Source organism: Anopheles nili, chromosome 3, assembly GCF_943737925.1.
Source record: "Anopheles nili chromosome 3, idAnoNiliSN_F5_01, whole genome shotgun sequence".
NCBI classification, from domain to species: Eukaryota; Metazoa; Arthropoda; class Insecta; order Diptera; family Culicidae; genus Anopheles; species Anopheles nili.
This window is the reverse complement of record NC_071292.1, coordinates 8,775,523-8,789,516: the sequence shown is the minus strand read 5'-3', so window position 1 is coordinate 8,789,516 and position 13,994 is coordinate 8,775,523. Positions and strand designations below refer to the sequence as shown.

General features: G+C 47.2%; 2 protein-coding genes across 2 annotated transcripts in view; both read left to right on the top strand.

Annotated features, from left to right (window-relative positions):
• Positions 1-5,288, top strand: part of LOC128726919 (cytohesin-1) — a 40,370-nt gene extending 35,082 nt beyond the window's left edge. Inside the window, exons 5-10 of the mRNA XM_053820765.1 lie at positions 2,116-2,215; positions 2,289-2,463; positions 3,768-3,854; positions 3,976-4,094; positions 4,181-4,292; positions 4,384-5,288. Coding sequence (XP_053676740.1) covers positions 2,116-2,215; positions 2,289-2,463; positions 3,768-3,854; positions 3,976-4,094; positions 4,181-4,292; positions 4,384-4,638 — 848 coding nt within the window. The 3' untranslated portion in view covers positions 4,639-5,288. The remainder of the gene's footprint in view (positions 1-2,115; positions 2,216-2,288; positions 2,464-3,767; positions 3,855-3,975; positions 4,095-4,180; positions 4,293-4,383) is intronic.
• Positions 5,289-11,142: 5,854 nt separating this feature from the next.
• LOC128722562 (protein cup-like) lies at positions 11,143-13,486 on the top strand. Its single transcript, XM_053816234.1, has 3 exons — positions 11,143-11,233; positions 11,567-11,993; positions 12,085-13,486. Exons 1-3 carry the CDS (start codon positions 11,143-11,145, stop codon positions 13,484-13,486), a joined length of 1,920 nt encoding a protein of 639 aa, XP_053672209.1.
• Positions 13,487-13,994: the final 508 nt, after the last annotated feature.

Genomic DNA, 13,994 nt, shown 5'->3' with positions numbered 1-13,994 from the left:
CCGAGTTACGGGGACGCGCATCAATTGTTAAAATTTAATTCACAAATTATACGCTCGAGCTCTCGGCGGAAGGATCCGCGAGTAGGTGTTACATACGTGGGAGGTGGATCATGCTTATTTCCTGCGCTAATGACATTAAATCGCACAAAACTTTTACAACGGAGGCAGATTTATCGGGTCTCTTTTCACCGGGTTTTCATCCTCCCACTCGGCGTGGTGTCCTATTTGTGTTTTACTTTGCTAATTGCGTCGAAATAAAACGTTTCATCGGCGATAATGCCGTTGCAGTAGCACCGTGCCCGTCGTCGGCACACATTTATCAACCGAGAGCTCGCTCGGTCGTTGTAATAAAACATTAAAAATATGCCATAAAACTGTATTATCGTAGACCGCAAAAATCCCCTCTTCCAGATATGGGTTGAAACATTGTTTGCTAATGACCCCGTGCGGGAGAAGCGAAAAATAAATCCATCATGCCGAACCGCGGCCGACGAACGCATCAACTATTGAAATGAATTATCACACTTTTCAGCAGTCGAGAATGGTCAGTGAATGGCTGATAAGGGAGTGGCGCCAGGCCTGATGGTCGATCGACTCAAAGCACTACTATCCATCAAGTGCCGCAATTTGCTTGAATTCGTGCATCTTGATAAGCATCGTTCCACCGAATGCAAATAGCATGAATAGGCTGTTTGTGGCCGTTTTGTTTGTATAGCGAAGTTTTTGTTACATGCCGTGGTTTGGATTCGCAAACCCCCTTTGTCACTGGCAAACATCACAGAGTGACCCATAGCAGCAGGTGTGTTTTTTGCTATTTTTGTCTCTCAAACGGAATTACAAAATGCAATTCGCACGGGAAATTGTAGGGCAGGATATTTTCCGAAATTTTATAGCCATGTTGTCACCGAGTTCACAGCATGCACTTTTGTGAGATGATAAACCACGGATTCATCAACTCACCCCTGGGGGAGGTAGGCCGATGTTAATGCAAACGGTTTTTGGGTGTTTTTTTTTTTTGCTATTCGGTGGTCCACTCAAAGCTCGCTACCATCGGTGGCGCCCCCATTCAGGTGGGATGGGTAATTAATAATAACCACGCAATGTTATTTTACACACCGTGCGCCGGTGTCACGCCCAGCTTCGGCATCAAATGTGCCCTGATAATAGCACAGCATTCACAAAAATAAACAAAAATAATTAATATCGTGTTGATAAAAAGCGATTAAAATGGCGTCCAATTGTTTTTTTTATTCTCCCGCTCTGCCTCTTTTTCATTTGTTGCACATTCCAACGTTGGCCCCGCATTGTATCCCCTCCGGCTGGTGGCGCTGGGACTGTTGTGGTTGTGGTTCCGGATCCTGCGGTCCTGTGTCCCGGAAGAGATGATGATGCTGGCCGATGATTGAAAGATGTTGCACCAATGTGGCACGTCCACGAGGAGGGAGGGTGGACTACGGGGAGCGAAATTGATGCTTCCTAGAGGCATTTGAGTGTTCACGGGTGGCCACGCAAGGGGATGACCCGCACACGCGTGACGGTTGTTTGCGGTCACAGAATGGTAGTTTGTTATTTTGGCATATTTCATTGCGGCAGTTACGAAGGGTGCGATGGAAATGTAGCACAACACCCTCAGCCACGATGGCCAATCACCTGATGCGGGATTCGCAGCATTCCGCTTCGTCATGCGCCACCGATTCGCAATGCCTGTGCGTAATCACGAATTATAACCATGCTCCGAATCGAGGACGCTGGACGGTGAGCCCGGCACAGCAGGGAAATAAATTTATTTTCGCAAATGTGATAATTTTCCTCCCCGGCGGGGCGATATGAACGATCGCCACACCAGAGCTGGAAGTTGTGGTCCAGAAACTGGCATGTGATGCAGGCCTGGCCCGGTAAGGGATGATGCTAAAATAGTGGCATTTTAAATCATTCCAATGGTCGCCATAAATTGTGCATTTGGTCGAGTACGGTATATGCATGTCGGTGAGCCATGAATGTCCTTGGAAAGCGCTTTAATTTTTCTCACCGAGTTCATTGATGAAAACGTAATGCACGAGTTTATGGAAGAATCATATTCAAAGCACCAGTACGAATCTGCTTCTCTCTTCGCAGGTGATTATCTAGGTGAAAAGAACGACTTTAACGAGCAGGTGTTAAAGGCCTTTGTAGAACTACATGATTTTACGAATCTTATACTGGTGCAAGCTTTAAGGTGAGTCACCATCGTCGATCGGAAAGTGGATTAATTAATACGATAATTGGTGTCCATCATTTTTTCGTTTTAGACAATTCCTCTGGTCATTCAGACTGCCCGGCGAGGCGCAGAAGATCGATCGTATGATGGAATGCTTCGCCCAGCGGTACTGCCAGCTTAACCCGGACATCTTCACCAACACGGACACGTGCTATGTGTTGAGCTTTGCCATCATCATGCTCAACACGTCGCTCCACAACCCATCGGTAGGTTAGCGACCCGCTACAGACCGATAGAAAATCGCGCGGAAACATAACTAACAGTAGCAATTAAGTGCATGTTGTTGCATCTGTAACACCCGAAGGGTTTAGTTCCTTCATCGCTGCGGGCGTGAATTTCACAACCGCAAGCGCTTGACTCGAAAGGCAGTAAATAGTATCGTTCGGAATTTAATTACCGCTTCTCATAGAGAGTCACTCGATCATGGCAGAAAGGTTGGCCAGGTAGTTCCTTCCCGATGAGTGGTATCTGGCCGCAGAAGCAAATCCCCTCTCGGTTAGTCGGTCAACGGGATGGAAAATGTGGCATTATCCACACCCTTCTGCGCAATTGCCCTCCCGCAATTCCAATCATCGATGAGATGTGCATTCGCACCGGTGCACATACCCTGGCGTAGGTCGAATGGGTGCGATTAGAATCAATGCACGCGAGCACCCAATCCGATGTGTTATCCGTTTCACTTTTAAATTGAATGCATGCTTTCACGCTGGCTTATTAACGAGTCCTGGCTTGTCGGCACGTAAATTACTAGCTCTATCGGCTGGAGGTGAATCGTTCAGCTACATAGATCATCCCTGCACCTGGTCAGAAGCCAACCGGTGGTGGATAAAGTTTAAAGCCATTGGAAAAATATCTTACTCACACAGAAGCGGTCATGTATTTCGTTTGCACCTCCATTGCTGGAAAAGGAATTTGCGAATGTTGCTTTGGCCTCATTCCTGTCTGACCTATTGCTGGCGTGGCGTTGCTTGCTAATTATTTCCGATACGGTGCTTCCGATCTGATTTAAAACCACCAGACCCTCGTCCTGCCGGCTCGGGAATCGGTGTTACAACATCAAACAGGTGCACGATATTTTTCCAACGAGCTGTACTGTGAACTCTCGAATCTCGTCCCGACAACGAACTTAGCTAAATTACAATATTGTTCATTGAGTTTGTCAGTTGCACGTGTAAACCGGTGAATAGATAAATCCGTCCGGTTGCATCCGATACCACGGTCTCGGTGTGGTTGCATCCGATAGCCGGCCGTCGGGATAACATCAAACGGATTCGAATGGGAAACCTACTTTGATGTTGCTCGCCACGTGCTCTGCACCAGTGTTATTTGTGCAGAAATCGCTCGGCGTGGGAATGTCCGTTACGGGTAGCATATTTGCCAGAGTGTGTCAGAATTAAATGACCCATGGAAACCGTGTAATGTACGCGCAAACGTGCGCTTTTTCTATCTGTTTGTTTGCAATGTGTTCATCGTCACTACAGCCACCTCTCTGTTTTTGTTGCACTTGCAGGTGAAAGAAAAGCCAACGGTTGAACAGTTCATCTCGATGAATCGTGGCATCAATAACGGGGGCGATCTACCGCGTGAACTGCTGGAGGTTAGTTGAGCTAAATGGAAGAATGGAGACAGAAATCATCGATTCGCTGTGGTTTCCTGCGGATCGGAAGCTTTGGTATATGAGTAATTGTTTTTCTACGTTTTCATTTCCCCTCGCATAGTCCCTGTATGAGTCGATACGAGCCGAACCGTTTAAGATACCTCAGGACGATGGGAACGATCTGATGCACACCTTCTTCAACCCGGACAAGGAAGGCTGGCTGTGGAAGCAAGGCGGAAGGTATGGAAATATACTATCCTGTGAAGCACGTGTAGGGCAGATATTCAACGACTATTTTTTGCATTCCTAATTTCTCTCGCATACAGATATAAATCGTGGAAACGGAGATGGTTCATCCTGAACGACAACTGTCTCTACTACTTTGAATACACCACCGACAAGGAACCAAGAGGGATCATTCCGTTGGAAAACATTGCGGTAGGTTATTGAACATTTCTCGATGTTGCAATCGAATTTGGAATGTTGCTGATCTTTGACGTTTTCTCTCACTCCGGCTCGTGGAACGCAGGTGCGCGAGGTGACGGACCGCAGCAAACCGCACTGCTTCGAGCTGCACGCCAGCGGAGGTGCGGATATCATCAAGGCGTGCAAGACGGACAGCGAGGGTAAGGTAGTGGAAGGTAAGCACACCGTCTATCGGATGTCCGCAGCGACCGAGGAGGAACAGCAGGAGTGGATCAACCGCCTGAACCAGTCGATCAGCCACAATCCGTTCCACGACATTCTAGTACAAAGGAAAAAGAAAGCCCTGGCAAAAAGTTAGTTAGCACTGTCCTGTTTGAAGAATGAAAACTAAAACAAGCAAAACCGAAAACAAACAAAAAAAAATCAAACGCCAAAACCCAGTAACTACCCAAACAGCGCTGCACACACATATGCATACATTGGTAAAAAAAAACCAGCTATGTTCGCATCGACCACAGCTCCATGATCGAAAACAGCATCCAACGTGCGAACTGAGAAAAAGACATTCGAGGAAAACCGCCTAGCCTCATTTCAGATCGATGCGCCAAAATCAAAAGGACATGGCTGCAGACGATCAACATTGACCATGTCGTATGCTAACATTTCGTTTTATATGAACAACATATTAGTCGTGCTAACCAATTCAATTATACATAGATACGTATGCGAATGTAATCAACCAAATTTGCATTTGCCATTCAGGCGATGGGATGGGATCCGTCCCGTCGGCCTCGGCTGCGATTGATCCTGCTTCCTTCCTGTCGTTTAGTCCAAAAGCTTCCTTCAGTACATGCTTCCACGGAAGGGCAACGATCCATCCGGTTTGCCTGGACTGATGTGTGGGAGAGTAATTTGCATGTGTGTGACTGTTCTGTGAATGTTACGGGGTTTTGATCATCAACCCTGCGCTTTAGATACACTGAATCTATGATATATGTTTTGTTTGTTTGCTCGTTTGTTTGTTCATTCGTTCGAAGCTATAGCTTAGTTAGTCGAAGTTAGTTGATCAGTTAACAGGCGTGTAAAGAGGTAGAAACGTGAAAATTAGTTACTTCCAGTTGCCGTTGGGTTATATAGTTAGTTTATGAATCACGACGTGGGTGAGAGTAAAAAACCATCCACGTGACGTTTCTTTCCGCATTGCACCGGTGGGACATGATCCGGCCTCTCGTCACCGTGCGTATGCGGATTGTTTTAATTTTTGTGTTAGGTCAGTATTTTCGTTATCGTCCTATCATCCTCCTCCCTCCCCTGTCGTAGTGTAAAAGGTCGCATTTATTCATCGCAAAGAGATATAATCGAAGGTGGATCGAGAGTAGGACCATTAATGCGACCAGCTGACCAGGCTTGAGCGTTGGGTCGTGACTGTGATCATCAGGATGGTGGAGTGAGGATAGAAACGGTATCCTAGTGAAAATACTATTGCGATAGGAATGAGAACTTGTTGCATGTAAATATAATCAGTTAGTTGCACACCGCTATGGATGAAATCTACGCCGTCGAGCTTTCGTTCAGTAAGTGCTTTCCCGCAGATAGGTATTCCCACGATTTATTGCTCCTTTTTTTATCCTCCGTTGAATGTTATCCTCAACTCACGTTGGTTTTCGTAACCAATTTCCGTTTCACTGATACTGAAGAGCTTCAAATCTGACCAACTACGGGAATGCTTTGTTTTGTGAGCTAGTGGTAATTCTTTCCTTTTTAACTCCTTCGCGCAAAGATTAAGAAACATACAGGAGGGAGTTATCGATGGGAAATGTAAAATGTTCCCCTTGCTAGCATTTAACATATACAGTCACAGCATCAGAAACACTTTTAAATCGAATATCGAGGGATACCGTGGGGATGCTCTCAGCGTAGTTTAAGGATACATTCTATACACCGTTTGTAGCGTCGCTTGCATGGTGACGTTTCAAAAAAGCTGCCTTTCGTTCTACTCCTTATGCTAAGAAACTTGATTGCAACCAAACAAAACGACACGTTCCGAGCTGCTCGTCCGTTTCGTACGTTAATTTATACCTTCATAGAAAGTACGCAAATTTCCCCGCGTTTCCTGTACAATAGTTCCCACCCCTACGAGCATCTCAAACTCGTCGCTTCCGCCGCATCGTGGTGGCTGCAGATGTGTATCTCCTCGAATCATTGTAAATCACTATCGTAAAAATACACAACCGAAATCCGTAGTAAACTGTGCACTATCGCATGGAGCAATCAACAAGGACATGAAGGGGGCCCTTGTAATACGTATATAAATACTTTGGGAGGACGAACAAGGACGAAAGAGACAGAGAGAGAGAGAGGACAGGGCGCGTGTGTAGGCTAAATTTATAGCATGTAGTTGTAATCCCGGTACTGAATTATTGGTTGAACAACAAGTGAAAGAATGTGACGTATTTTGTATTTTATTTGAGCTTTATCGTTTGTAAGTTGAGCCTTCCGCGAGCGAGGCTTGACGAGTAGGACGCCCAGAAAGAACGGCCGATGCCTGCGACGGTGTATGTTAGGGAGAGGGCTGCAGGACATTAATTGCATATTGGGAATGTTTTTTTTTGTTCGTTATTTCTGTTACTTCCTTTGACATATGGGTCGATTCCCATTGTGACGGACCTGTGGGTGTAAATCACAGCTCCAAAGTTTACGGCTAGCTTATGATTAGCTTATGAGCACGTGTTCCGAAGGACAATCGGCCATGAATTAAACTGCCGCTAATTAAATGAAAAAGATACGTTCACTCGCTGCGATATGAAGCACGACACGTGAACGAAAGAGAGTTAATTTGCCGCGGGTGTGCTGCTGGAAATAAGGCATGTGGAAGTGTTTTTTTTTATTTGGCTCATCTTAACGCCGAATATTTCCAAATTTGCATTTGCCTGTTGCGAGGAAGCATCGCGAAAAATCGTTACCCACGTCCACGGCTAATGAAAATTGGACGCATTCCAGCCTTCCGGGAAATGAACTATCATGCGCACCCTTGCGACCGGTTCAACCCGCGCCGACGAGGCTTATCGAAACGGATTGCGAAAAGTCGAATAATACGATAATAAATAGGAACCCGATCGTCCGATAATGATGATTGAAATTCGATAATAAAAAAGCATAAATAATGAAAAAGGATACGCGGGGGGGAACTGTATCGATTGCACCACCGGCGTGCCAAAGCGTGCAGACAGCTCGCTGGCGCAAGGCAAATCCTGATGAGCATTCTGCATATATACAATCGTTTTTTTTGTGTATGTACGTTTGTGCTCTTGCTCCCTTACTGGCCACAATGGTGGAAACTAAAATAACGAAATAAAATTCCCTTCGGCGGGTGCACACGCACACCCGGGGCACTTTGCTGTCCCTGCCAGGGGCTAGTGTGTTGCCGAGTGGTTGCCTACAGCACAATTAAAATGGTATTTAAAACGTTGTCCCCATTCCCCCGTGTGTCCTGCGAACGGACCGAACCGAACGGTGGTGTGCACGTGGTATATGAATTAATTCAATTTAAATTGATTTTCATCTGGTTTTGTGTGTTCGATTTTCGCAAATCCCTCAACCTTCCACGGTGTTTGCTGCAACACCGGCCAACGGGACAGTGCTGGCAGGCAGGTTCGATGCCGAAGATTCTTACTACTCTTTGTGATTCATTTTTTTTATTCCTGGTTGCAGTTTGCACCCTACCAGCACACCACCAGATTCTGCTGATGCATCGGGACGAATGGGTGTTTTATTTTGCGTTCGTTTTCCCATCGCTCTACGGATGCTGAGCAGTCATTTTATCTCTCATTCTGCTGTTTGGCTTTTTGCTCCTGGCCTGCCAGCCAGCCAAACAGCTGGGAGTGGTTTGGTCCTACGCCCGACGGTGTCACTTTCGAACGGAAATCGCACCCGGGACCGATATTGACCCAGTTCGGTGTGGATATATGTTCTGCCTTTTTTTTTCGTCGCCTATTTGTAACACTCGGTTGAATTTTACAATAAACTACGCGCGCTCTCTTTCGCATCGTTAGGTATCGGGAGCAATTAGTGCCACCCCATGTAAATCATCGCCAGGGGGAAGAGCGTTGGTGAGCTTTATTTTATCGCCGTAAATTATGCGATTTGTTGCACGTGGGCGTGTGTGCCTTTGGCCGTGCCGATCCGATTTGGCGATGCCAGTTTGGCTGTGCTTCAGTTTGATTTACACACTTTGTAAGCTCCTTTAAAATGTACCATTTTGTTTGAATGCGTAGTTTAGTTCCTGGCAGTTTCGCCGTTCGCCTCGTAAATCGTGAGTTTGTTTCTAGTTCCTGGCAGGCAAAGCTTAGAAGCAAGTCCATTGCATTTTAGCTGGTTTTGATATTGTTGGTTATCGATTATTATTATTTTTTTTCTATCCATTTCAATGTGCTACGGCAAGCCTCGAAATTTATTGAGTGATATTAAACCACTTTATCGGCATTGCGCTAAGCGACTTTCATTGTTTGCGGATAGGAGATTGTTGGATTAATTTAGGAGATGAAAAATATTCGAAACATGCAACGAATGTAGAAATTACATGTGTAAAGCGATAATTAAACAGTTTGTGATCACAGTTTAAAGTGCGTGTAATAATAATCCCATCAGAATTCAGTAGTGCCAGGAGAACGTTGAGCATAATTCCATTTAATCCTGTAAAGATGATCACCCCCCATTCATGGAGTTTGCGACGGAAAAAAGGATCTTAACCTACTGATACTGATGGTCAGGACTTTTATAGCTCCATCAGCCGTACAACCGGCATATAATCAAACCGATTGAATCGAGCCTCAAAGGATATCATCCTTACCGTACCCAAATGGCCACTCGATTGAAGCGATATCATTGCCCTTAGGGCAGTCGATTGTTTTTTCCTTCAGGGTGGATTATTGATTTCAGCAGCAATCGAACAATATGATAAACAAATGTGGTTTTATATCAATACTCGAACGTAACCGTGTGCTCATTGCCCCGTATCACAGCCAGAACATGATCATCCGTTTACTAATCTGTTGCAGCGTGTCCAGTTGCAGTTATTGTGCGTGTGTGTGGGTGTGCGAGCCTGGGAACCGTTCGCTTCAGTTTTGAATAATGCATTTATCGAATATTTGACTAACAGTTACCCGTGTTTATGTTTGCCACCTAACAACAGAGCCCCCCACTCAGATACATCCTGTGGAAAGCTTTTCCCCTGTTGATGCCAATTTCGATCCAATCTGCTGCAATCCACCTGTTGCTATGGTTTTGTAATGCGATTTGTTTCGTAGGTTACTCGATTTCGCAACCTCAATTACTCGTGAATCGACGAAGCTAGAATTATGCTCGCTTGATCCACACATTTCGTTACCGTGCCATTTATTGCCTGTCCACATCCATTTGTCGGCCTTTGGCCACTGCCATTCAGAGATTTACGAACGATTTGAGCCGCGTCTATGCCGCGCTGCGCAGGATCCTGCGTGTATCGTTGGAATTGCATTTTGCACATGTGATTTTTTATCACGAACTGATAACACGTGGCACGTGGCACATTACGACGTCATGATCCTTGCTCATCTACCGCTTACATGAACAATTCGGTTAATCAAATTTGGCCGCTTCTGCTTTACGATCCGTGGCAGAGTAACACCCACCGATGAAGCCGGGTTTACGAGTGCAGTTTTTAAACTGTTTAAATCCAATTTCCCCTTTTCTAGACCCGTTCGCTGCGCTGCTCGAGTGGCTCAGTTGTGGGCTATTCCGTGCCGGCAACAAAACGCTTCATCGTCAACGCACAACCGTCAACGAGTATCACCTGATGCCGCTGTAAATGAATTGTGAACTGAGTCTGATTATTTGTGACCAGATGTAAATAAATAAGATATAAAAAAGCATATTCGTTTTTTTTATCCCAACAATCCGAAACCATGTCGGAATGACGACCTATAGATGGCTGCCTGATTGAGAAAGAATTAATTTCAAATGAATGTAAGTAGCGGCTGTACAGAAAATGAGTATGCAGTACATTTTGACAGACGCTCTCGTTTAACGGCTAACATCAAATCCGAGCCACCCTGTGCAGCGTTCTAGTACCAATGACCTCTGCGTAGTGCGTTTTCCAGGAACAGGCTAAAAGCGTTTCATTTTCGCAGACATCTTTTATTGATCGGATAACCGCGTTCGCTGCAGGTTGGCAAAGTAGATAGGCGTCGTACAGGCAGAGTCAGACAAGCTGGTGGCCAAGATAGTAACAAAAGGCCTGCTATAAGTTGTTTAAATTGTGTATAGGAATTACTTACGGTTGCGTAATATTATTAGTTTTCTTCCGTCGCGTGCAATAGTGGTTTTCTAGACGAAACACCCATCATTGGCGGAAGGGCTGTTCGGAATCCGTGCAATACTGTGCACACACATTGTGTTCACTTTTTTAATTTATCCAGAGAACTTACTTCTTTCTGGGTGCGCTTTGACGTTTGCTGCGTTCAATTCCAGTGCGAAAGAATATTCGATTTTAAATTGTTTAAGGTAGTAGTCATACAGGACAACTCGGCGCTTCCCTTTCCTAGCCAGTTTCGAAGGAGGAGTTCATTGACCCTTGGAGAGGCCGATAGTTAGTCGCAAGGTCTTAATTTTGCGAGAAATCATATCCTCGAAATCGAACAGACATAAAACAAGTGCGTGTGCATGAGCTGGAGCTCATTGAATGCGTCTAGCAGTTTTGTGTTTTTGGTGCAAGCAAACAAGCTCGTAAAAGATCCGTGAAAGAACGACTTGTGCGATCGGTTTAGTTCGTAGAAGCACGCCAGGACGATAAACGCACGAGAAGATTCCGCCCAGAAATACGGGTATGATGAAATTCGTAAGCCCGGACACCACGACGATGTCGCTGCAGCATGGCGAACAATACGACAATTGTTCGGAGCTGCCCATCGGACCAGGTTAGTCGAACCAATTCGGACCAATTCGCGATCGAAGTTGGCGGTGAAATTCCCTTTGGAATGCATGTGGTGGTTGTAAGTAAGCTGTCCCGTCTTCGTCCCGTTGTGCTCGTTGTTACGTCTGTAGTGGTGGTGCTGCGGGAGATTTGCAGTCTTTTTGTAATGCGCAAGCATCTTCGCACCCACTAACTGTGTATCTGTGGACATGCAAAAGCGACCCGAAACCGAGAGTCAGTTGGCGCCATTTTGACAGCTAGTCTACGCTTCTTTCACGCACGCCACGGTGTTCGAAACATCATCCGTGGGTAACCGAAACAAATCGAACCGAAACAGAAATGACGTCACTGGAAAAGCTTGATCCGGCCATTCTGAGCTGTGGGCTACCGGCCATCGTGTTCAACGACAAGGATACATCCAGAGCGGCCCGGACGACGATGGCGACCTCGAAGACGAAGGTGCGCCGAGCGCCCCATCTGCCGTCACTGGCGCGATCCAACGTTTCGTTCAACCTCGAACGGATCCGCTACTCGGCCGCCCATCTACAGGATCTGCGCAAGAGTCCGTTTTCCCGTCGACGCCCAGCCGCCATCGATGATCCGCGGACGGCACAGTATCCGATCTGGCAGCGCACCTGCAGCAATCACCAGGAGCGCGTGCGCAGAATTAGCGGCACTGACGAGGAACTGATGCTGCACGGCGGAGGTGCTTCCGGTCGCAAATCGAACGATCGTCAGCGCGACAATGGCTTCAATCCGCCAAGGTAAGCGCCAAGTCCCGGCAAAAATCGCATACTGGCAACATTCTGCTTATTTCACGTGTTTCTGGTTTTTTTTTTGGATTTTGTCGCACAGATTTCGACGTAATCATGAGTTCAGTAACCGGAACCACCACGTGATCGTGAAAAGCTATCATGCCGGGGACGGGGGTGGAGGTCACTATGGCGCGGTGCGTCTGCAGGACACCATCATCGAAGAGGAACCCGAATGGGTTGCCTCAGGTCCCACGTCTCGGCTGGACACGATCGAGTTGCGCGGGTTCGACGAGGATATGGCGCGCACTGTTACAGAATCGATGAAGGCGTCTCCAACTGGCAAACATCGTGGTGCCTTTTACGACGATCTGCTTCACTACGAGCACGTGCACCCGAAGCATGGCGGTGGCGATGGAGAGAGTGTGTCCACGTCGAATAATGGTTCTCCTCCGCCGGCCCGTAGCACACCGACGAAAAACGTGTCGGATATGAATAATAACGGGCACGGTGTTCACGGTCGCAAAGGGTCGTTGGCCAGTGCCCACTCGAGCTACTCGGCATCCGGTGGCGGCGTGAACGTGTCCAACTTCGAGGAACTCATGAAGTTCGATTCGATCCTCGGGGATTCGGGAGACTCAAACAGCTCCCGCTTCAGTAAGTACTACCGTCGCGGATCATCTGGTGGGTCGTCAGGAGGGCATCAGTACCAACATCATCAGCACCAGCACCAGGGGTCTCAACACCACCAACAGCAGCAGCAGCATCACGTGCGGTTTGCTCTGGATCGTAACACTCATCACTACACGAACGGTGATCGGTCTCAACAGCATCATCAGCATCAGCGTCAAGCCGGATCTGGTCGATTGTCCTTATCGAATTTGCAGCATGCACCGACGGGTATCGACACTTCATATCCGGACACCGCCTCGGCGGTTGCTGCTCCGGGTTCGACCATCTCCAACGGGGATGTGAAGTCCTTCCAGCGTCTTCTCGAGATGATGGCCGCAAACCAGCGCCACCAGCAGCAACAGCAGCAGCAGTATCTGTTGCAGTTGCTCCAGAACTGCCAGCAGACGGAAACACTCCGCCAGATGCTGATGAAGAAGTGTTCGCTCGAGAACGCGGCCGCAGCTGCTGTTGCTGCCGCCTCCATCAACGGTGGTGGCGACAGTGGACAACACCAGCGAGTGCCGACGCAGGCCGAATTGCAGCTTCACACGCAGACAATCATGAAGCAGGCGTTGTTGCGTAAGAAAATCGTGGAGCAGAGTCGGCTGATCATGGAGCAGCAGAACTCCCAGGAACCGATCCCGGCCGTGCAGCAGCTGATCCAGTCCATCTGCCCGAACGTACAGCACAATCTGCTGGCATTGTCGAGCGGTGGTTCACAACACCAGCAACAACATCTTGGACCGGAAGGTCGCAACGGTCCCGCTGGAGGAGGCGCCCTGTACGCCACAGGACAGAGAGGCCTGCCGCGTCAATCGAACCGCCGTTCTTGAACACCGACCCCCCTGAGAAGGCCACGAGCGCACGAGGTGTCACGTGCATAAGCTCGATTCGGTAGCATTGGAATTTTATACTTTTGCCGGAATATCTAATTGCTTTTCCGTTTACTTTCTATTTACTGAACTCAAAGCTTTTGTTTTAAATGCGTCCTGGAAGTAAGGATAGATGGTGCAACGACGCGCATCCCCGTTCTTCGTGTTGTTTGTATCTGCCGCGGAGCTGGACAGAGAAGCTGAGCGATATTTAATGTTACGTTGAGACGGGGGGATGGGTTCCTTGGGATCGTCACAAGTAACCTGTGTCTGTGTTGCAGGACAAGGATTAAGGCAACGTGCTTGCATTCCAGTTCAAAAGAGCGCTTTTTCTTTTTTTAAATTTTATTTGAGCGCATGTCCTGGTCGCTTCTGTACGCACCCAATTGAATTGATCTGTCCCGCATTGTAAACTGTTGTATGTGTACGTGTACAAATGCGCGCCGTTAGTAGTACATGCATTTATGTC

Excerpts from the sequence above, each read along its gene's own strand:
- LOC128722562 (XM_053816234.1), top strand. The coding sequence starts at position 11,143 with ATGATGAAATTCGTAAGCCCGGACACCACGACGATGTCGCTGCAGCAT. Across the intron at positions 11,234-11,566 it reads GGAGCTGCCCATCGGACCAG|AAATGACGTCACTGGAAAAG; the intron begins GTTAGTCGAACC and ends GAACCGAAACAG. Across the intron at positions 11,994-12,084 it reads AATGGCTTCAATCCGCCAAG|ATTTCGACGTAATCATGAGT; the intron begins GTAAGCGCCAAG and ends TTTGTCGCACAG.